This window comes from Megascapheus bottae, chromosome 1, assembly GCF_031878675.1.
Source record: "Megascapheus bottae isolate mThoBot1 chromosome 1, mThoBot2.hap1, whole genome shotgun sequence".
NCBI classification, from domain to species: domain Eukaryota; kingdom Metazoa; phylum Chordata; class Mammalia; order Rodentia; family Geomyidae; genus Megascapheus; species Megascapheus bottae.
The window spans coordinates 67,654,669-67,679,760 of record NC_143509.1 but is presented as its reverse complement, the minus strand read 5'-3'; the positions used below and the strand labels follow the sequence as shown (position 1 = coordinate 67,679,760).

General features: G+C 38.1%; 1 protein-coding gene across 1 annotated transcript in view; it reads right to left on the bottom strand.

Annotated features, from left to right (window-relative positions):
• Morc1 (MORC family CW-type zinc finger 1) overlaps positions 1-25,092 on the bottom strand; it is a 146,369-nt gene that overhangs the window by 7,855 nt on the left and 113,422 nt on the right. The window contains exons 26-30 of the mRNA XM_090330932.1: positions 15,728-15,794; positions 12,448-12,514; positions 5,521-5,676; positions 2,703-2,790; positions 711-764 (exon numbers count right to left, since the gene is read on the bottom strand). Coding sequence (XP_090187058.1) covers positions 711-764; positions 2,703-2,790; positions 5,521-5,676; positions 12,448-12,514; positions 15,728-15,794 — 432 coding nt within the window. The remainder of the gene's footprint in view (positions 1-710; positions 765-2,702; positions 2,791-5,520; positions 5,677-12,447; positions 12,515-15,727; positions 15,795-25,092) is intronic.

Sequence of the window (25,092 nt, the reverse complement as noted above, 5' to 3'; positions counted from 1 at the left end):
CAGTATCTTACTTTGTTATCTGATATATTGGATTTATTTGTATTTGGTTATTTGAAACTGGATAGGGAAGGGGGGAAAACAAGATGAGGGGTGGGGGTGGGAGGAGGGAAGACATGTCAATGTATGTGTCAATGTATGTGAATTAATGTACCTTTTATCTGGCAAATATAATGTAACCCATCTATTACTTACAATAAAAAATATATGAAAAAAAAGAAAAAAATAGTAAACTTGATTGGTTTGGAACTATGGAAGCATTTCTATAAATACTTTTCTTTTATTACCATTGCTTTGTATAACTAGTGTTATAGTGGAAAATCATAAACTTAAACATTACTGATAAGAGACCAGAAAAAAAATGGTATCACATTGTCTGAAATAATTTAAAAACTTAATCTAAAATTTGTTTTAGACTAGTGTTCCAATGATGCAGTGTCTATATCTCTTAAGGACTGAGAATGCTGGCTTTTGTTCAAAGTACAGTTCTCCTTCAAGTGTTTCATAAGCTCTATATTATGAAATAGTTACATTTTAAAATTCAAAAAGATGTTGTTTTATGATATGTGGTATACTATAAATTAATCTGTGTCTTGATGAATAAATGCAAATTTGATTCCCTTCCAAACCTAACATTTACCAATGTATATTATTTCCTCTTTGGAACAAAGGGCCATTTAGAATATAAATGGCTACATTGAGAGAAAGCTTACCTGGTTGAAACATATTTTCAGCTTTTTGTTTGTCTGCTCCGGGCATTGTTCCAGCTGTTTTCATAAATGATAATAAAAAAGGATATTAACTTTAGAGAATGTGCTATCTGCAACAGTTATAATATCCGAACATCTAGTATTAAAAGCATCAAAGTCCAAAACTAGCCAGTAATAATCCTAAGGGCTTTTTAAGCCTGGGTCCAATTTAGTTAATTAACTAAATTATGTTTTTCTTTATTCCAAAAGAAAGATTAAGGTAGTTTACATAAATACAATGTTGTTTACAAATGTGCAGATTTAAAATTCAAGGTGAAGGAAAATTAGATAATGAAATAATGACTATTCAAAAGATGATGTGGAGGGGGATAGTGAAGGAAGGGCTGACACTGTACAAAAAAGGAACGTACTCATTGCCTGCCTGACTCATGAAATGGAAACCACTCTGTACAACACTTTAGTAATAACAATAAATTTTTTGTAAAATTTTTTAAAAGGTGGGGGCTGGGAATTTGGCCTTGTGATAAGAGTGCTTGCCTAGCATGCATGAAGATCCAGGTTTGATTCTTCGGTACCGCATATGTAGAAAAAAGCTAGAAGTGGTGCTGTGGCTCAAGTGGCAGAGCTCTAGCCTTGAGTCAAAAGCCCAAGGACAGTGCTCAGGCCCTGAGTTCAGTCCCCACAACTGGCAAAAAAAAAAAAAATAAGAATTTTTTTAAAGGTATTGTGCAAAAGGCAATTGGAATCTGCATAACTCTGAAGGAAGTGCCAGAGAAAAGTCATGAGCATATGAGAAAAAAAAGTCAAAGTCAGACACTAGACAATATCACCTAGAAATAGTCTTTAGGAATGCAATGCAGAAATGAGCTCACAGACATGATGGAATCCAAGGAGAAAATGAACTGCCAAATAAAAATAAAGCAAAGAAATGAGAAGTGTGTCATCATGGAAGATACAGAAAATCTTTCAAGAAAAAGGAAGTGGGCAATTACAAAGTCAAGTAAGATGACTCTTGCATTGCACAGCCCCATCCACAGTCCCATCACATAGTGCAGAGGGGAAAGACTATGGGAGGTGATAACAAAGCAGAAGCAATAATTATTATTAGAAAATAGAGACTAGAGGGGGCTGGGAGTTTGGCCTAGTGGTAGAGTGCTTGCCTAGCATGCACGAAGACCTGGGTTCGATTCCTTGGTACCACATACATAGAAAAAAGCCAGGAGTGGTGCTGAGGCTCAAGTGCTAGATCTCTAGCCTTGACAAAGTCCAAGGACAGCGCTCAGGCCCTGAGCTCAAGTCCCTCAACTGGCAAAAAAAAAAAAAAAAAAAAGAAAACAGGGACTGTTAAGATTTCTTGGGCTATATGGCAAGTCAGTCTTGTTTCATAACTGAGTTTTCTTTACTGACAGCCTCTCCACGTGTGTCAATTAGTCCCAGAGACATCTCTGAGTGAAGAGGTAGGGAATGGTCCTCCACACACCTGCACCATATCTGATCTTCCCTCCAGTCTGGGACAGCTCCCCTGCCTTGGGCAGAATCACCCCAGCCCTACAGGGCTAAGCCTTATGGAGACTATTCCACTTCACTGGAGTAGGGCCCCTGGGAAACTCAGCCTTCACACCCTATGTAGCCAACCCACAGATGATTTGGTAAGTACATTTCTCGTCCCCACTGATGTATGGTGAAACAGGCACTCTAAGAAGCTAAGGTAGCTGATCTGCAGTATTCAGCCCAGCTTTTCAGAGCAGGAGGCTGAGGAGAGGGGGAAGCATCTACAATCTTCCATTCTCCATCTGGAAAATGTTCTCTACCTTTTATTTTTGCCCTTGGCCACAGTGATTACACCGCCGGCTTTATGTGAAGCACTCATTTATTCACTTACACCATTATTTACTTAAGTGCTTCTAGCAGGTACTACTTCACCAATTTCTACACTGAAGACTAAACTTACACTATTTATAATTCCCTCGGCAATTAAAAAAAAAGCCAGCTTACATCAGAATTTTTCAGAAGTTCTTCTACAGATGTGTATTCAAATTCTGCTGGTAGTTGACACTCTGGAACAAAATACTGAAGGATCTCCCTAGGAAGACAAGCAGAGCAGGAGAATGAAGGTACAGGGACAAGAAACTTAGCACTCACCTGTCCAAAGTGGCCCTTCCACATCTTAACAAAAAGAAGCATCAGCTACTTCTAAGGACTATTTTCACCACTGAAACCAAGTGTACTTCAGGAAATATGGATCAGGGAATGGAACTTTGGTGTGGCTATAAAAGGGTTCTGCAACAAAGGACTCTTGTGGGGATAGAAATGTCCTAGCTCTTTACAGCTTTTGTCCATGTCAGCGTCTTGATTGTCATAATGTTCTGTTCTTCTTCAAGATGAAACAAGAAAAAACTAAAATTTTATTTCTGCATGATCTAGGATGAAACAGAAATGTTAAAAAAAGGCAACAATGATCAAGATGCACTGTATTTACGAACTGCTTTGTTAAATGGCAATTCCTCTGTACAACTAAAGTTTTAAAGCTGAGTGCTGGTGCTTCACACCTGTAATCCTAGCTGCTCAAGGGGCTGAGGTCAGAGGATTGTGGTTCAAAGCTAGCTTGGGCAGGAAAGTCTGTGAGACTCAGCCAAGTGAAAAATAAGGAAAACAATGTACTGGCTAAAGGAATTTTATCCAGCTGGGAAAGAAAATTAAGTAACTGCACATCTAAACTCTACTATAATATCCATACATGTTTGTCCAAGTATGACAGATGAAAAAGCAGGAAAAAGTTTCTACCAATGGTTAAAAGCATTGCATTCCATACAAGAGTCTCTGATCTTAGATTTTAGTGTTGCCCTTAGTAGCTGAGTCTTTGTGAATTTCAATATGCTATTTGGTTTCTCTAATCTGTATTTTTCTCATCCACTAAAAAAATACAAAATACATTTCATGAATTTGTAGGAGTAAGAAAATTAATTAATAAAAATAGCTCAGTTAATGCCTAACAATTATAGAAAAGACTGGAAAATGATATTATCATTATCAAGAGCATGGCTTGCTCATAAAATGACCTAATCATTGGATACATCAATTTCCCATTGTATGTAATAATCATACATTTATTCAGATATATGCAGGCACACACATATTTGTCAATGCATAAATACAATTTATTACATATTATCCATTTTTATTGAACAAATCATACGTCTGAATCTTAAAATCAATAAATAAGACCAGACTAACTTTCATGGCTAGCCATTGCAAAACCAGGGAGCTTACTAACTTTGGAAGAAAAAAAAAAAGAAACCTATTGCTAGCAGGTAGGAAACCCATTGGAAGATCTCATTCTTCAGACATTCTAACTCTTGGACACAACAGTATGATGCCGACATTCAGCCAGGTGATAGGACAAGTGGCTTTTTTTCAACTTGCAACATCTCATTTCCAGGTTACTGTAAACTTACCAAGCCAGGGGTATGTGGTGGTAAGAGCCTGTCAATCAAGAATGTATCATCTAACCTGACTTCTCTGATAACTCATTGTCTTATTTTGCAAAACCAAGTGTGCTTCTTGTCTATTGGGACATGACTGCTATGAGATACCACTCCTGAGTACCACACTTCTTATGGCAGGTGTGATTTTCATGCCCCACTGAGCACAGACCTGTTGCACTTATAGCTCTAGGTATAACTATAGAGATCTCATGAACCTCCCCCCCCCAGTCTCCAAGGTGCAGAACTAAGGTTTCCCCTTTGACAAACACTAATGATTTAGTTGAAGTTGTAGCCCTACCTTCCTCTTTCTTCTTCCCTCATCTCTTTGAAAACTCTCATTTTCAAGAGAATTCTGCCAGCCACTGACAAAAAGATTTAAGCACCAGGGGCATGCCTCCAGCTAGAGGTAAGCCCAGAGCCTGTTATCTCACCCAAGCCAAGTCTTGGAAGACAACAAAACCATTGGGACACACTAATTCAGTGGGACCCCTGCTCCTACCTCTACCCTCCAAAATGACATGTATTTTAGAACAACTTTTGAAAACTGAATTCTTTAACTGTATTGATAAGGATTTTTCTGCATCAGACCATTTGGGAAGAAGAAAACTGAATTATAGGCTCTGTTCCCTCCTTACGAGAACTAAGATCTAAGCATTTAAAGTCCCTCAAATAACCTCATCTACAAATGTTAATGTTTTTACTGGACAAAAAAAGTAAAATTCAGTTTATCCAATAAATTCAGTATTTAGAAATCTTAAAAAGGATTTTTTAAACAAAGTCATACAAATATCATAGGGATTCTTATGAGTTGAGAATAATAGAATTTTTATTGTACTCAAAGAGGATTAAGGATTATTATCCATCAATAGGTAATTACTGACCATAGTTCTGTTTCTTTTATTTGCTTTTCTGTGGCTATTGGGGCTTGAATTTGGGGCTCTGCACTTGTGGGGTTTGCTTGATCATGATTGGTGCTCTACTATTTAAATCTTGCCTATATCCTGGCCTTTTGTTTTACAGTTGGAGTCTGGCCAACTTTTTATTTGGCTGGCTTCAAAGTACAATGCTCCATGTCTCAGCTTCCGAAGTAGCTAGGGTTACAGGAATGAGCTACTGGTGCTTGGCATCCATAGTGCTAGGTCAAAACCAAACCAAACAGTATATCTAATTCAATGCAGCTAGGAGATCATGAAGTGATTCCAATGAATTTAGCCAGTCACATTAACGCTTTGTAGGAAGGGGAAAAAATAAACACACACACAAAGAAGAGTTTTCATTGATTAGGAAGTTTAAGAAAGCATGTAAAAATGATCTGTATTTATCTTTACCTTAAATTAGATGTGAGTTTTCTCACTGTTTCCTTGACAGATGAGTTCTGAGATGATGTCATTCGTGAAGAAGAAACATGGTCACCAGCACTGACAGAAACGCTAGCTGCATGTCCAGAACATGGACTTATATCCTCCCTTGGCACACTGGGCAAGCTAAGGTTACAATTTGAAAATAGGAACTTCATTAGCTATCATCCCTAATCATTTTCACAACATTCACTCCTACAGGTAAAATGTCAGTATAAACGAAAGCAAGGTTTGTTAATGAATGCTAAAAGTTCATTTTGTATAGCTGCACATAAAAATCTTACCTAGAATAATTACTATTTGCTGATCATATATAAATAAATAGTCCTAAAAAATAGATGAGTGACAAATTATTCTTAACAACAGTTGTTATCTACCTCTTGGGTAGGGGGAAAAAATCTGTGACTTTATTTAATTTTATTTTAATGATGCTGGAAATTCATGGTGATATTGAAAGTGGTGGTAAAAATTCAAAGGAGTAGAATGCAGGACTTTCCTTTCCTTTTATCAGTAATAACAGAGCCTACTTGGGAGAGTTGAATGGCAGATGGAAAGCACTTAGTCCACAGCTTAGCATCAGTAAGTACTCAGCAGATAGTACCAAAAAATGGTTAGAATGATTATGTATATCATTTTCTATGGGATCAAAGTAAGCTGAGGAGGTCCCCAGAGAGAGAAGTTCTTGCTTTGGTTGTTTTTGTAATGTTGTGAAAATGATTTTAGAGGTAGCGATCAAGAAAGTTTATTAGTAAAGCAAAGTACACACTCAGACATGCATGTATATGGATGCATGTAAAGAGGAGCACTGAGTGCTCTGACATCAAGGGTAGGTAAGATGGAAAGGTAGACTGGAGATTGATTTACTTTCTTCTTACTGTGAACACTTGGTGTGCTTTTTAATTATTCTTGTTTTCAAACTATTTTTTTTATTTTTTACCAGTCCTGAGGCTTGAACTCAGGGCCTGAGCACTGTCCTTGGGCTTTCTCAAGGCTAGAATTCTACCAACTCACTTGAGCCACAGCACCACTTCTGGCTTTTTTCTATATATGTGGTACCGAGAAATCAAACTCTGGTCGTTGTGAATGCTAGGCAAGCACGCTACCACTATGCCAAACTCCTGGCCCTCAAACTATGTTGCTATAGTAACTGAGACATGTGGCATAGATGCTTGCTTTCTTGGGGACCCTTTAAACACAGCATGGTTTACCTCAGGAGGTTATTTTAAGGCAGGTATGTGTCCTTACTCAATATAAAGATGTTTTCTTTGAAAACAGGTGTTCAGAGGGGTCATTCGACTGCATGTTTTGTTCCCAGGATAAGAACCTTTCTTTAAGATACTTTTATTTGCCTTCCAGAATTGAACTTGCCCATGTGGGTAAATAGGCAAAGCCAGAGTGAGTTTTTTTGTTTTGTTTTTGCTTTTGCTTTTACTGTATATTTCTGCTCAGTGGGGGAATGCAAACTTAAAGCAAGATAACACAAAACAAAGAGAAAAAAAACAGGTAATTAAATGAAACTATTCACCAAAATAGTGTTTGTCTTTGAGTCCCTGACTCCATTTTCTCATGTTTACTTCACCTGCCTCATGATCACTACTGTTAGTAATTTGTTTCATAAATTTCTTCCATTAAGATTGTTTTGGATGGACTGTAGTTCTAATATTTATGTTTGTGAGTCAACAGTGCTACAAAAATATACAACTACATAAAAGAAATATGTGATATACACAAAATTACATTTAAATATTTAAATGTATTAGCCATTCAGGACACATGATACTGTTTTATGGATACTGCTCTAGGGAGAACATTAGCTAATGGTGGAAAACAGAGAAAATCAGCATAGTAGAATGAAATATGACTAAAAAAAACAGATTATCAAAGGAGGTATTACTGAATTCTTTAAAAAATATCCAAAAGGATTCTTCATCACATTGTAGAATATGACATCCTTCGGGGAATGAGTTTTCAGGAATGACTTCTCAGAGATTTCATTATGGACACAAGACATGATTTTGTCTGAAGGAAGCTTGTTTACAATGTGAAGGTGGATTTCCAGTCAGACAATTCCACCTGACTGTGAATGGCTGCTTGTGTGTCAAAGCATAAATGTCATTCAGCACATAATCACTGAAGTTGAAGGAACTATGGGGAACCTGATGACAGCAGCTGGGATTTGGTGAACACTGATATTTGCCTGAGTGGAGGCCCCAAAGAGGAAAACACTGAGCTGACTAAGACTGAATGCAAGAGTCATGGAGACTTGTACACAGGTTGTAGAAGGAATTCAAATGAAGGAGAAAGGGGAAAGAGGAGAAGGATGTGCTAAAGCTACAAATAATTTGGAACTACAGAGAAGCAAGGTGACAACTAAAGGGACAGAGAGTGAAGGGATATTGCACCATGCTAAGGAGTCTGTACATGACTTTGAAGGTGATAGGGAGAAGGAGACAGTTCGATTTGAGTGGTGGAGTCATTAACTCCCCTGTCAATTCATAGGTGCAAATGAAAGCTCCTCTGTTATTATTCCTGAATTATTGTTATTCCTGCATATTATTACACTGTGTCCTTGGGCAGAAGTCTAAAGGACTGGAAAGCAGCCTAGATAAGCCTATAGAACAAGTAAGCGATGGTTTCCTTGAAAGCATATTTTTAAGTTCTAATGGATCTTGAAAATATCCAGGGATTGGGTTGGGAAGGGTGGGGGAGAATGATAAAAAGAGGTGCTATCAATCAAGACACATTGTACTTATAAACTTATGATTTGTTGAACAGCAACTCCTTTGTACAACTATAAAGTGCAGCATGAGACAGTCCACAAGTTATTTGCTTAATTTAGCTGACTCTATATCCAAGTTTCAAGTCATCATGGTGTATACCATAAATATATACAATTTATATAATTTTATGTTAAAATACTACGTATAATAATAACAAACAAAAGTCTATATGTCAGAACAAAAGAAATAGAAAATAAAAATTTTTCATCACATCAACAGGAGCAAATGCAAGAATCACATGGTTATCTCAATTGAGGAAGAAAAAGCATTTGATAAAATCCAACACCCCTTCTTGCTAAAAGCTCTGGGGAAACTAGGAATTCAGGGAACATTCCTCAGTATAATAAATGTTATACATGTCAAACCTACAGCTAGCATTATACTTGATGGCAAAAGGTTAAAGCCATTCCCACTAAAATCAAGAATGAGACAAAAGTGCCCACTCTCTTCATTCCCCTTCAGTATGGTATTAAAATTCCTAGCCAGAGCAATAAGGCAAGAAGCAAACATAAAGGGGATCCAAATAGGGAAGGAGGAAGTGAAGCTGTCCTTCTTTGTAGATGTCATGATTCTGTATGTAAGGAATCATATGGGGGGCCAAGAACATGGTAGAGTGCTTGCCTAGCATGCACATAGATTGCAGTTGAGTCCCTTGGCACCACATACATGGAAAAAGCCAGAAATGGTGCTGTGGCTCAAGTGGTAGAACTCTAGCCTTGAGAAAGTTCAAGAACAGTGCACGCCCAGGCCCTGAGTTCAAGCCCCAGGACTGGCAAAAAAAAAAAAATCACAAAGGACCAGCAGCAGCCTTAAAATTAAAGAAAGAACCGGGGCTGGGAGTTTGGCCTAGTGGTAGAATGCTTGCCTAGCATGCACAAAGACCCAGGTTCAATTGCTCGGTACCACATACATAGAAAAAAAAAAAGCTGGAAGTGGTGCTGAGGCTCAAGTGGTAGAGCTCTAGCCTTGAGAAAGTCCAAGGACAGTGCTCAGGCCCTGAGCTTAAGCCCAGGACTGGCCCCCCCAAAAAAAATTTAAAGAAAGAACCATATGGACTCCACTCTGAAATTTGAACTAATACAAAACTTTGGCAAAGTAGCAGGGTATAAAATTAACTCTCAAAAATCAATGGCTTTCCTGTATGCCAACAAATGCAAAGAGCGACACTGAAATCAGGAAGCCAATTCCTTTTGCAATAGCCTCAAAGAAAATAGAATACTAGGGAATTAACTTAACCAAAGAAGTAAAGGAACTCTATGATGAAAACTTTAAAAACCTAAAAAAGGAAGTTAAAACATACCTAAGGAAATGAAAAAACCTCCCATGCTCCTGGATTGGAAAAATTAACATTGTGAAAATGTCAGTACTGCCAAAGGCTGTCTATAGATTCAATGCAATACCCATCAATATCCCAACATTGTTCTTTAATGAAATAGAGAAAGTGATCCAAATATTCATATGGAATAATAAAAGACCCTGAATAGCAAGAACAAGTCTTTGCAGAAAGAACAGCACTGGAAAAATATCAATACCAAACTTCAAACTCTACTACAAAGCTATAGCAATAAAAATAGCTTGGTATTGGCACAAGAACAGGCCTGAGGATCAATGAAATAGAACTGAAGACCCAGAAATTAACCCACAGACCTATGGCCACTTAATTTTTGATAAGGAAACCAAAAATACTGGCTGGAAGAAATGATAGTGACAGAATTGGGTAAGTACATGTAGAAAACTAAAGTTGGATCCTTATCTGTCTCTCTGCACCAGAATCAACTCCAAATGGATCAAAGACTTTGAAGTAAAAGCAGATACCCTGAAAATTTTACAGGAAGAAATAGGAAACACACTTGGGCTCCTTGGCATGGGTTGAAACTTTCTTAATAATGCAACAAATTAAAGAAAGTTTGGACAAATGGGATTGCATTAAACTGCAGAGCTTCTGTATGGCAAAGGACATAGCCAGCAAGATAAAAAGAAAGCCCACAGAGTGGGAAAAGTTCTTCACTTGCCATAAAATGGACAAGGATCTTATATCCAAAATATACCCACAGCTCAAAAGATTAAATCCCTCTAAAACAAATCCTCAAAGAAACAACCATCCCATTAAAAAGGTGGGCTAAAGACTTAAAGAGAGATTTCGCTGAAGGGGAAATAAGAATGGCCTATAGACACATGAATTAATGTTCAACTTCTCTGGCTATAAAAGAAATGAAATTTTGTTGTCCCATAGTTATCTCATATTGTTACAGTACCCTACCTTGTTATCTTGTACACTGTATATATGTTTATTTGAAATAGGATAGGGAAGAGGGGAAAACAAGATGAGGGGAGGGGGTGGGAGGAGGGAAATGGGGACAAAAACATGAGAAGGAGTATCGATGTTTGTGAAGTAATGCACCTACTATCTGGCAAATATAATATAAACCTTCTATTAATTACAATTAAAAAAAGAAAAAAAAGAAATGCAAGTCAAAACAACCATGAGATTCCACCTTACTCTAGTTAGAATGGCCATGATCAAGAAATCTAATAACAACAGGTGGGGATGTGGCCAGAAGGGCTCGCTACTACACTGCTGGTGGGAATGTAAACTTATTCAACCACTCTGGAAAGCAATGTGGCTGTTCCTGAAAAGACTAAACATAGAGCTCCCTTATGACCCAGCAATCCCATTCCTGGGCATTTACCTAAATGTGCAGAAACAAAGCCATACTAAACTTACCAGCACAACCATGTTTATTGTAGCATTATTCACCATAGCTAATACATGGAACCAATCCAGATGCCTCTTAGTGTGTGAAAGGATCAAGAAGATGTGGTATATTTACACAATAGAATTTTATGCGGCCATCAGAAAAAATGACATCATCCCATTTGTAGTAAAATGGAAAGACTTGGGAAAAAAATCATATCAAGTGAAGTAAGTCAGACCAAAGAAGCATAGGCTCATGGTTTCCCTCATTTGTAACAATTAGTATATGTCTAAAATTATCTTAGCAGAGGATCACAATAGCCCAAAAGCTAAGTACATATGGCCATATAGGATGAGGCTAAGCAAAATGAATTCCAGGTTATGGAAACGAGAGGTTTATCTTTGTTATTATTGTTCTTAATGTACTATGAGAAGGTATTTCTTTTCTCTCTTTTCCCCCTCAAGGTTTATCTCAAGTTGCTACTGTATCTGGCTTTGGTACCTGGTATATTTTATATATATATATATATATATATATATGTATATATGTGTGTGTTTATTTATTTGAAAATGGTAAGATAAGGGAAAAAGTATGAGTGGGAGGGAGTGAGGGGAGGGAAAGTGGGAGAAAAACATGAGAAGGGGTAACAATTTTCCATAAGTAATGTACCTACTACCTGATGGATGCAACTGTAACCCCTCTATACATAATCCTGATGATAAAACAAAATAAAATTTTTTAAAAAAAGTAAGAGCTGGGCTCAGTGGGTCACTCCTGTAATTCTAGCTATTCAGGAGGCTAGGATCTGAGAATCAAGGTTCAAAGCCAAAGGGACCTGAGACTCTTATCTCCAATTAACCATTAGAAAATAGGAATGGGGCTTGGCTCAATGGTAGGGTGGTAGCCTTGAGCTGAAGAGCTCAGGGACAGCGCCCAGGCCAAGTCCAAGACACATGACCCACAAAAAACAAAAAACAAAACAAAACAAAACAAAAAAACATTTTTCTTTAAAAAAGAAAATATCCAGCTTTGTGACAAAATTCTAAGTTAAGTAAATTCTAGAATGTAAAAATTATAATTACATTTATGTTTAATGGTTAGTTAATGAACCACCTAGGAAAAATATCAGGTCATTAATTCATAGTCATATTAAGTGTGACATGTTCAACTCTTTGGCTGTATTATGACCATTCTAATGGCTTATTTGCCTATTCCCTTTCATTTTTTCTCAGATTCTCATGAAATAAATAATACAGGCTGGGAAAAGGTGAATTTCTGCTCTTTGTTTCATGTTGTAAAATGTGGTTCCATTCTTAATTGCCTGTTACTATTATTATCTTTCTTCTTGTATTTAAACATTGATAATTACTTTTCAATGCTATAATTTCACTCACCTGGAACTTATACAATTATACACTTACCTTTTCTGGTTAAGCAATGGGTATTTTCCTTTAATTGCTGGAGTATCATTGTATGGTTCCTTTTTTTCTTCAAGAAAGAAAATAGACAAAAGTGAAGACAATTACATTTTGATGTTCACACAGTAAAATGAACCAAAAGAAATGTTGGTTTGGGGCCAGGAGTTTGGCCTAGTGGTAGAGTGCTTGCCTAGCATGCGTGAAGACCCAGGTTCGATTCCTCGGTACCCCACATACATATCAAAAAGCCAGAAGTGGTGCTGAGGCTCTAGTGGTAGAGTGCTAGCCTTGAGAAAGTCCAAGGACAGTGCTCAAGCCCTGAGCCCAAGCCCAGGACTGGCAAAAAAAAAAAAAAAAGAAAGAAAGAAAAAGAAATGTTGGTTCATTAACTACTTGTATAGTAGTATACAGTCACACGTCCATATGTAAATTGTGCCAATTTTAAAACTGACTGTAATATGTTCTTAAAGATATTTATAAGAATCTCTGTGAGAACTTCTACAGGTAATGTTTTATTGCGTTTATTACCATAGTATAGATGAGTGAGCAGCTCTTCTTAACATCTGTCAAGACAGTTACTGGTCTCTCTATTTTACCATGTGTGTTTATGTTAGGTTCAAGTTCAAACCATTTTGACAAATCTTAATTAAAAGAAAATGTGAGCGAGTTCAATTTCTTTAAGGCAAGAAGACACATGGAGTCTCTTACTCAGCTTCTTATTCAGAAACCTAAGGATTGATGACTGATTGTTAGTTTCCAGTCCTTAGTTCTAGTGTAGCTCTTCAACTCTAAGAGCACCTTGTGGACAATATGAGCAATGAGTGAATGTATCTTTTTAAAAAATCTGTACACTTGGGACCGGGAGTTTGGCCTAGTGGTAAAGTGCTTGTCTAGCATGCACGAAGACCCAGGTTCAATTCCTCAGTACCATATACATAGAAAAAAGCCGGAAATGGTGCTGAGGCTCTAGTGGTAGAGTGCTAGCCTTGAGAAAGTCCAAGGACAGTGCTCAGGCCCTGAGCTCAAGCCCAGGACTGGCCAAAAAAAAAAATCTCTACACTGCTTTGTTATTATTTTTCAAATATCTATTTTTATCAACAACTTCAAGGTTATTGAAAGGCAAGTAAACAGGATAGCAGCAAGGAAAGGTTTAGGTGATAGGTGAACAAATGAGAACCTACTAAGCTCCTTCTCGAAAAATAGAATGGATAGAGAGGTTTTACTGACTGGTCTGCATTCTAAGTAAAATAAATAAATAAAATTAATGGGCAATGAATGCATAATTATAATCATTTAAGAATATTTCCCAGTTTGTTCCTGTCTAACCCAGAATATGTATTTGAAATTAATTTAAGGCCAAAGTTATATTGTATATTTTTCCATCACAATTTGGAAAGCCAACAGGATCACACTTGAAGACAGTAATATCTGTATACAGTTTAAAAAAAGTTTGCTTTTAAAATTAAAAAATCAGCCAGGCTCTTGCCTGTAATCTTAGCTACTCAGGCAGCTGAGATCTGCCAGCTCAGGGACTAAGGTCCGTGAGATTCTTATCTCCAATTAACGATTAGAAAACTGGAAGTGGCGCTATGGCTCAAGGAGTAGAGCAGTGGCCTTGAACTGAAGAGCTCAGGGACAGCACCCAGGCCCAGAGTTGAAGCCAATACAGGTAGCTTATCACCAAGAGTGAACACAAAATGATGGAGTGGGTTGACAGGCAGAAGCAGTCTCAGCCAATGTTCAGAGACCATGAAGACTTCAAAACATCTTGAAAACAAACAAGATAAAAAAATGGCATTCACTGGGAAGTGGATAAAATTTGAGCAAATCAAGTTGAGTGAGGTAAGTCACAACCAAAGAAACTAAAGGCGCAAGGTATCCTTAATATGTGGGTCTTAGATCCAAACAGTACAAGAGCAATGACTCAGTATTTGAGTACCCAAGGTTATGGACATGGTGTTGGAGATATAAACATAACTACATAGACATAAAAATCTATGATGGGCTATATACTCTATATGTTTTATTACATACATTAATATGTATCTATGACATACAAACCCTCAGCTTAATTTTAATTATGTTCTAAAATTTGTGCCAGGGATTGTATATAGAGATTCCCTTCTTGAATACTTATTTGTAAACATGACATTTGAAATATGATGCAAAAATCAATTTTAATAAAATCTTTAAAAAAAAGAAAGTGGCAATGAAAATGTTATTTGGACCTAGTTATATGCTAAAATCAAAGAGAGTATGTATGATAATAATAATAATACAGTGAACAATAAAAGAATCATAATGAGTCTAATTTGTTTTCAGGGTTTCTGCTGCTTTTTTTTTTCTTATCCAGGGAGGTGATCTTTGGCTTAGATAGTGTAAAATCTCAACTCTGTGATAAGTTCAAGTTTTAGCTGTCAATTCTATGATAAAAAAGTTCAAGTTGTAACACTTCATATTCCATGAACTTAGAATAAATACATTTTTTGCCAGTCCTGGGGCTTAAACTCAGGGCCTGAGCACTGTCTTTGGGCTTTCTCAAGGCTAGAGCTCTACCACTAGAACCACGGCACCACCTCTGGCTTTTTCTACGTATGTGGCACTCTACCACTAGGCCAAACTTCCAGCCCAGAGCAAACACATTTGTTAAAATATCCTCAGGATGTCAGAGGAAACATGAAAAGCATCAAAGAAATGAAAGATTCAAAACAGGATGGGTAATGTGGTTCTTGTTTGTAGTCCTAGTTATTCAGGAGGGGGAGAAGGGGAAGATTTAGGTTTGAGGCCAATACAGAAAGAAAATAAAAGGAAGAAAGAAAGAAAAAAGGTAATAAGAGCCCTATCTCATCCATCAAATGACATGATGCTTCATAGCGGCAATTCAGCTACTGGGTGACTAGACAGAGGATCATGTTTAAGGCCAGTCCTGGATAACAATGTATGTCTATAACAATAAAAAGCAATAAAAGTATGAGGGTATTATTTTAAAAAAATATTTTGGGAAAACTGTACTCCTGATATACATCCTCAACAAAATTCTAAGTGGAACTCAATATGGAGAGTGACAAAGTCTGTGGGAGCCCCCCACATTCTATCAGTTTGGAGGGGACATTGCTCTTGGCAAGAAGGGGCTCCCTTGATCCTAGTCCCACTTGTAGAACAAGAAATCTTTGTAGGTACAAATTTCTGACAAACTCCTGATCTGTGTATGAGGCTGTCACATCAGTTCCATGGAAAATGATTCAAGTATTAGAGCTAGTCTAAGCACACTGGTTATTTTTACCTCTGTTTTCAAGAGAAACTTCTGGTTTTTCTTGTTTCAGGGCAATATCAATGTCATCATCCAGAATCTGGAAAAAAAAAAGCTCTTTATTTAAAACTGTACATGTCTTAGGGTTGTGCAACATGACCTTGCAATATGATGTTTACATAGAAGGATAAAATACTACACTTTACAGAAAGTTTGTGCACACATTGGGAAGAGTGGGAACACAGTAGTGTCGTGTATCTCAAGATGACTGCTCAGCACTGTCATCTTTATTCTTATCTTTTTGTAAGAAAGTATTCTTGAATTTCTATCAATATTTGTACAGATACTGTAAAACTTCCCATTTTACAAGATATAAGAATGTCTCTAATGAAGTCAAAAGTCAAGTACTTGATTCACCAGGAGCAACCAGAAAATGTGGAGGAGGCTATGACATGCTGATTGCTAAGCAGACACAGAGTAGGAGCTCAAGATCAGTGCAAGCTGGGGCAGAGTGCTTTGTTTGTTTGCTTTTGTTTTTTGCCAGTCCTGGGCTTAAGCTCAGGGCCTATGCACTGTCCTTGGATTTGTTTTTTTCTCAAGGCTAGAACTCTACCACTTGAGCCTCAGCACCACTTCTGGCTTTTTTCCAAGTATGTGGTACCAAGGAATTGAACCTGGGTCTTCGTGCATGCTATGCAAGCACTCTACCACTAGGCCAAACTCCTGGCCCGGGCAGAGTGCTTTGAAGCGTAATAGGCAAGCATGTGGGGATGGGGTTGGAGAACTCACCTGGAGTGTTAGGGGAAGGAAAGTCTCATCTTCTGACAGAACACCAAAGAACCTTCTAAAAGGGGTTCAGAACCCCAGTATGTTGAATGCAGAAGGTGGAGGGTTGGTGTACATGTGAGGTGAAGAATGGAGAGGGACTGTCCTTTATCTGGGGCATTTTTTTAAGGTCAATATTACAAGAGTCACATAAACTTAATTTTTCAGAGTACTGTTCTTTGGAAGAGAGACACACAGGGACACAACAAGCAGGGCAGGGCAGGGCAGGGCAGGGCAAAGCAGAGCAGAGCAGAGGAGAGGAGAGGAATGGAGAGGAGAGGAAAAGAGGGGAAGGGGATGGGAGGAGAGGGGAAAGAGAGGAGAGGAGAAGAGAGGAGAGGAGAGGAGAGGAGAGGAGAGGAGAGGAGAGGAGAGGAAAAGAGGGGAAGGGGACGGGAGGAGAGGGAAGAGAGAGGAGAGGAGAAGAGAGGAGAGGAGAGGAGAGGAGATGAGAGGAGAGGAGAGGAAAAGAGGGGAAGGGGACGGGAGGAGAGGGAAGAGAGAGGAGAGAAGAGAGGAGAGGAGAGGAGAGGAGAGAGCAGAGGATGTATATGCCCTTTAAGGAAAGGGCTCCAAGTGTCTTTTTTATATATTACTGTGTCTCTTATCTTGATACGTGATATAAGTCATGGGGATGCCAGATATTCCTAGACTTATTCCTGATCTGAAGAGGATATCCGCTTTTTATTGTTGGAGTAATGTATAGAGGGGTTACAGTTACATTCGTCAGGGAATAGGTGCATTACTTCTCACACATTGATACCCCCTCTCATGTTTTTGTCCCCATTTCCCTCTCCCCACCCCCTCAATCTACTTTTTCTTTTCCCTTCTCTCTCAGGAAACAAAGGCACATAACACTATTTAAACTGCTGTCAGCAGGCAGGTTAAATGGGCACATATGTAACCTAGCAACGAAAGAGCTGGGTAGCTGTCCATCACTGCCATTTATTTCATCCATACAGGAGCAGCTTTATGGGTAGGGGAAAACAAGTCAAGCTGCTTTTAAGTTACTGTTGTTTATTTCAAAATACCTTCAAGCTTATATTATATATAAATGTATGCTTCTAGAAGTAATCAAAACGTGTATTTTATAGGTTAATTTTGCAAAAATCTTTTGAAAATGGCTTTAAAATGTATAGCATTATAAAAGTTCTCTTCTGCTGTACTGACATTCAAGGAAAAGCTAAATGACATTAAGTGTCTCAGACTAAACAATGCAGAGGTTGGGGGGGCAAATTTTTAAGTATGTAGATAACATAGAGTATTTCTACAACAAATAGCAGTCACATAAAGAACTATTTGCATTTTTTCCTTTAATCTATGACAATCCTAGTTAAGATGTATGAAACGATGTCTTCATTTTCTTCAATGATTTTCTTTTTCTTATAATGAAATTACATAAGACCTTGTCCAATGGAAGTGTACAAGGTTAATAAAAATGACATTACTACCAACAGAGAACATTAACAAAGCTACATGTAATCAATTACTCTCATGCTCTGTGTTTAATCCTCTGCTTTGAATGGAAACATCCATTCAGTTGGCATATGCCTTCAAAGATGTCACTTGTCCCAAGACATAGCATCTCTACCACAGATGATATCTCCTTTCCTTCCCTGTATTTGCTTTATTTTTTAGATTGTAAGTATACAGCACTATTTAAAACATTTTCTTATCAGTCGTGGGGTTTGAACTCAGGTTCTGGATGTTATCCCTGAGCTCCTCAGCTTAAGTCTACCACCTGAGCCACAGTACTACTTTCGTTTTATTCTGATGGGTAATTAGAGATAAAAGTCTTCTAGACCTTCATGTCTGGGCTGGCTTTGAACCATGATCCTCAGATCTCAGCCTCCTGAGTAGCTAGGATTACAGGTATGAGCCACTGGTGCCTGGCTAAAACAGTTTTTGAGTAACTTCACTCCCTACAGTATTTTCTTTCAAATAACATTGTATCTTTATCTTATTTCCTAAGATGTTGCCTTTTACAACAATCTAGTATAGCCTGGAAGGTGTTAAAGGTTTCTTGATGAGACAAGACATGAAGTTATCCTTCTGTGCCTTAGGTTTATCTATAGTTTATTTTCTGCAGTTTGGAGATCAGTGCCTGTGTGTGTGTGTGTGTGTGTGTGTGTGTGTGTGTGTGTGTGTGTGTGTGTGTGTGTGTTGACAGTCTTGAGGCTTGAACTCAGGACCTGGGCACTATCCTAGGGCATTCTCAAGGCTAGAACTCTTACCATTTGAGCCACAGCACCACTTCCAGCTTTTTCTGTGGATGTGGTGCCAAGGAATTGAACTCTGGGCTTTGTGCATGCTAGGCAAGCACTCTACCACCAGGCCACCCTTCAGGCCCTAGATATATATTTTTAAATTATTATTAATTATCTTTAAGCAGTTATCTAGAGGAATTGTCATTTAACAAAAGCAGAGCATGAGGAGCCAGTGGCTTACACTTGTAATCCTAGCTACGCAGGAGGCTAAGATCTGAGGAACTGGTTCAGAGCCAGCCCAGGCATAAAAGTCCATGAGACTCTTATCTTCAATTAAGCACAAGAAAACCAGAAGTGGCACTGGTAGAGCACTAGCCTTAGACTGAAGAGCTCAGGGATGATGTCCAGGCCCAGAGTTCAAATCCCATGACTGACAAAAAAAAAAGTGTATGAATACATTGCATCTTAATCAGAGTCTCTCTTAAAATTCCTACCTAATCATAAACAGACAGCATCTCCCTCCCATACAGTAAATGAGATTATAGTTAAATCTTAACATGAGATTTAAGACACCTTAATTACAGTTATGTTAATAATGAGTAGTGTAAGGTTTGCTAGTTCTCCAAAAGATGCAATGGATCAGATAACACCAAGTGCACCGTTTTCTATTTAAAGAAGATAAATGTGTCATAAACAAGTTAAAGAAAAGAGAAAAATCACAGAGCAAAAATGGATTGCATAGCACTTATTAAACTGTTGTTAAGGAAACTTCAGAATTGGTTGATACCTTTATCTCATTGCTTTCCTCTTATTCCTGTGATTTATCCCCACTACCCCACATGAGTACTGCTGTCAGAAATAGAAAAGGGGCCAAGTAAGCAAAGGCCTATCTGCCAAATTCCACAGGCCTTTCTGTTCTGTCTGTGCCATTAATACCATGACCTGACCTCTCCCCTCTGCTCATCAACGGCTTCCTTAAAATGGAGTTCATGGTGTGGGTCAAAGTTAGAGAGTTCAAAGTTTGCCTTCATGGGAGAAAATTTCTACTGGAGAAAATATTAAACGAATAAGAAGACAACTATGTCCTATAATGGCAGGTAATGTAAACTGAGTGAAGAAAACTAGCATATAAGAGAGCAATGGACGTCCCCTGAGCAATCAAATCTGATTTCTCTGTTCTCTCCACAATTTCCGTTTCTCTTCCCAAATCATTTCGCACTAACACTCCAACTCCACTCCTCTCTTGATGTATGCTACAGACTTGTGTGTCACCCCTAGCCCAGCCCTTCTCTAGGTTTTCTCTAGTTTCTCAGAACCCTTGCCTAAAACTGCAATTCTCATTTATCATATCACCCAGATAGCTTCCCTTGCCTGCCCCTTGCTTGCTTTTCTCCTTAGCACTTACCAGTATCTACCACACTACACTTCACTTATTCATCTTGTCTGTCATCTGATACCCCACTGCTAGCACAGTTCCACGAGGACAGGGAAGATTCTCTTTTTTGTTTTCCCATTTAGGATCCCTCATGTCTGGAACAGTAACAACATACAGACCGAAGGAAGCAAAGAAGTGAGTCAGGAAGACATGTGAATTGTGGCTAGTGCTGGTTGGGTCTAGGAGAGTTGAGATAGTAAAAATGATAAAGCAAAAGGCTTAATCTTCTTTTACTCTCCTCTAACCTGTGTTCTTTTTCTTCTCATTTCCATTACCCAATATTATATCACTTTTTGTTTGTTTGATTGCTTTAACACAGGTTCTCATCAGGTAAACCAGACCTCAGCTTCCTAAGTAGCTAGGATTACCAAAGTGCTTTGTATTTTTTTCCTCATTAACTTTGGAATAACTATGAATAGTAAATTGCATGCCATTTACTGGCATTACTATTGTTAATAGCAAAGCATCTTATCCATGTAACCCAGGTAGGACTGAATCCTTACAGCAGCCTACATTCTTAAAGGCCATGATACTTGAAAGAAGAATTCAAAACTTGATTGCATCTCCCCAAAACAAACCTAACTCTGTAAAGCATTACTGGAAATTAGGTCCAGAAATGGAAAAAAATATTTTATAGAGTAAAAATAGCCATTTAAAATTACCATTAAAAGGCTATTTTGGAACTTGTTCAGATGGTGGCTGCCTCATCCCTGTCTGCCCACTTCCCCATCTGGCCTCTTCAATTTGCAGCTCCTGAGTTTTGTGCTTCTGAGATTATTTACACTCCCTTCCCTTCTCTATCCATGTCATTATTTCTTCTCTTACCTCTACAAAGAAATTTTAATAATTCAGTGTCATTCTCCTGTGGTACACAATAAAGGCTGAATTTTCTTTCTTCAGAATTACAGGAAGTGGATTTAAAAAGTACTTCAGATTGCACAAAGAATTATTCTCATCCCATCACAATCAATTATCCTATTAATTCTCATAACAACCTTTAGATGAGGAGTTACTATAAGAGTAACTCATTTAACCTATAAGAAAATGGAAGATCAACACTATTACACTATTGGTGGGAATGCAAATTCATTCAACCACTATGGAAAGCAGTATGGCAGTTCCTCAAAAGACTAAACAATTCCACTACTTGGCATTTACCCAATCATCCAGAAACAAGGACAGATTAAATCCACTAGCACAATGATGTTCATTGCAGCACTATTTACCATAGCAAAGACATGGAACCAACCTAGCTGTCCCTCAGTTGATGAGTGGATCAACAAGATGTGGTATTTATACACAATGGAATTCTATGCTGCTGTCAGAAAAAACAACATTGCCCCATTTGTAAGGAAATGGAAAGACTTAGAAAAAAATCATATTAAGTGAAGTAAGTCAGACTCAAAGGAACACAGGCCCAATAGTCTCCCTCATGTGTCATAATCAGTAGGAACCTTGGGCTCTCCTAGCAGAGATTTACAATAAAACAAAATCTAGAGACAAAGGCCAAATATTATGACACTAAATGTAAGGACCTCCAGGATAAGGAAACAAAAGCCATATAATGAGTGATTGTTGTCCTTAATGTACTATGTTATCTCTCATCTCTTTTGCCATCCCTTGGTTATCTCATATTGTTACAATATTTTACCTTTTTATCTGATATATTTTATATGTGCTTAATTGGTTATTTGAAATTGGATAGGGAAGGGGGAAATCAAGATGAGAGGGGGGAGGGAAATGGGGACCATGTCATGAGAAAGGGTATCAATGTTTGTGAAGTAATGCGCCCTCTATCTGGTGAATATAATGTAACCCTTCTATTAATTACAATAAAAAAAGAAAAAAAGAAAATGGAAGATCAAAATTTGTTATATCTGACAAAGTCTGAATTTGAAACAAAATCAGTTTCCATCCAAGTGACTGCTGTTTTGTTCTGCTAATGAAATGCTATTCCTGGGTTTCTAATTTGTCTTCCAATTTTCCTGTTTCTACAGGGCAGAGGTCACACTTAATCATTTGTCCCTCAAAAGTTCTGACATGGTACAGAGGAGTAAACTCATGATTACAGGTAGTCCATGGTCTTGTCCTTCACATTAAAATTCATAATAATCACCAAGGAGATATTCCCTTACATCTGGGACTGTTTTACATACTGCTCTTCTGTCTGTTTATAAGTTCATAAGCAACACTTCACAAGGTAAGTATGTATAAGAAGCTCTGATTTGTGTCTTGTGAAATGTTGACCACAAACCTTCTAGTACTGTTAACAATCATAAATTAATTCATAAAGAGGATGCTCATTAAGTAATTCGTAAAGTAGCATCCTCAGCCAGGAATGGTGACTAAGAAACGATCTGCTTTTGAAATTAAGGTAACTTCAAAAATCTGAAGTCATGTTTTTAATGTGAAGTTATTTTTTTCTTCTTTTTTCCCACTTATGGTTAACCTCATGTGGTTACTGTATCTGACTTTGTTAACTGTTATATGTTCATACATTTATTTATTTAATTGAAATAGGGAAGGGAAGAGGGAAAACAAGATAATTGGAAGGGGTGGGGGAGGGAAAGGTGGACTAAAACATGGGAAGGAGTATCAAGGTTTGAGAGCTAACATAACTATTACCTGCCGAACGTAACTCTAATCCCTCTTTACATTATACCGACAATAAAATACAAAAAAAAAGTCTGAAGCCCTTACTGGAACACATAATGCACATTATTGTATGTTAATTCGATTTCCCATGAGAACCCTGTGAGGAATCACAAAAATAATGTGATATTTGTGCTTATGCAGTGTGCTTGTAGTTGCTTATTAATGTCATATGTTGATTTGATTTTTGGCCACTGTAAAACACAAACTTAGCTTGTCCAATCTTCTTTTCTTTCTTTTCACTTCAAGCCTTGTCTATAATCCTAGGGATTCAGAGCAAATTGGTATTATCTCTGACCTGGAGCGAGCTTGATTCAAAGGATGCCTCTAAGGGCTAACCGGTGGCAACTAGGAAGGTTAGCTCAGTTTTTTGTTTTTTGGTTTTTTTGTTTGTTTGTTTGTTTGTTTTTGCCAGTCCTAGGCTTGAGCTCAGGGCCTGAGCACTGCCCTTGGACTTTCTCAAGGCTAGAGCTCTACCACTTGAGCCTCAGCACCACTTCCAGCTTTTTTCTATGTATGTGGTACCAAGAAATCAAACCCAGGCCTTCGTGCATGCTAGGCAAGCACTCTACCACTAGGCCAAACTCCTGGCCCAGGTTAGCTCAGTTTTGAGGAGACCAGTGCTTACATCCACTGGTTCCTTCGATCACACTTCGTCCTAGAACCTCAGAAAGTGGTAAAACTCAATTATAGTTGCCTTTCATAAAACATCAGAGTCTCCATTGCTAAACTCTTAAAATACTTCTAGAAGGGGTGATTTAACCAGCAAGCTTTTAAAAACTGTCTGCAGAAGGCTGGGAATTTGGCCTAGTGATAGAGCACTTGCCTCTCGTGCACGAAGACTGGTTCAATTCCAAGGTACCACATACACAGAAAAGCCAGAAGTGCTGCTATGGCTCAAGTGGTAGAGTTGTAGCCTTAAGGAAAAAGCTCAAAAACAGTGCTCAGGCCCTGAGTTCAAGCCCCAGGACTAGCCAAAAAGCAACACCAACAACAAAAAAAAATGTCTGCAGAACAGAAAAATGATTTAAGCTCATCTGCCAAGTTATTTTCAAGGCAAGTTAAAAAGGAAGAGGAAGGGGAGATTAAAAAAAAAGGACGGGGAGGAGGCTGGTCACAGTGGCTCATGCCTGGAATCCTAGCTACTCAGGAGGCCACCCAGGCACTAAAGTCCATGAAACTCTTATCTCTAATTAACCACTAGAAAACTGGAAGTGGTACCAGGAGTAGGATGGTATCCTTGAGCTGAAGAGCTCAGGGACAGCGTTCAGGCCTAGAGTTCAAGCCCAATGACCCACACAAAAAAACAGGAGAATGAAAAGGAAGAATAGCAGGAGGAGAAAGAAGGGGAGGAGGGGGCTGGGAGTTTGGCCTAGTGGTAGAGTGCTTGCCTAGCATGCACGAAGACCCGGGTTCGATTCCTTGGTACCACATACATAGAAAAAAGCCGGAAGTGGTGCTGTGGCTCAAGTGGTAGAGCTCTAGCCTTGAGAAAGTCCAAGGACAGTGCTCAGGCCCTGAGCTCAAGCCCAGGACTGGCAAAAAAAAAAAAAAGAAGGGGAGGAGAAGGAGGGGAAGGGGGAGAAAAGAAGAAGAAAGAAGAAAAAGAAAAAATGATACCGGCAGCCCCAACCTAACTTAATATAACCCCATCATTCATTAGTAATATAGCCTTCCTCCTATAATCAGAATATGAACTAAAAGATACTGTAAATATAAATAAATGTCAAATATCAGTATTAAGAAAAAGGTCAAATTGCTTCATATTAGAGTCAGAAAATTTGTACATTAACCTGAGACTGTGCTTATTGTGAAGGCGAATTAAAGCACATACATGTGTAATAAAAAGTACCTTAATCATCGAACCTAAATTTTAACAGATTATTCCTATTTGACTTTGCAAATTTGAATTTTCTCAAATTAAACTTTCTTCCAATTATACTTTGCTTTCCCAACTATCTGTGCCGTCCTGGCAATCTAATTTTTTCTAGGTGCCTTTCAGAACAGATTTCCTATGATGTTTGATTCAAGTACCTGTATCTTTGATTGCATTCTGTGACCTAAGAGAATGGATTTTTTTACTTGATAATCTAGTGACATTTTTTTAATGTTTTAATTTTTCTTATTTCCATTAAAGCTGGTTCAGCAAATACTGATTTGATTGCATTATTCTGAGAGCCACTGATAAGACCAGATTCTCATCTCAGTTCTTGAAAGATATGGAGATCAAATGCCAAATGTTTGCTAGTACTGCAGTTTAATTGTCAATTTGGCATGTA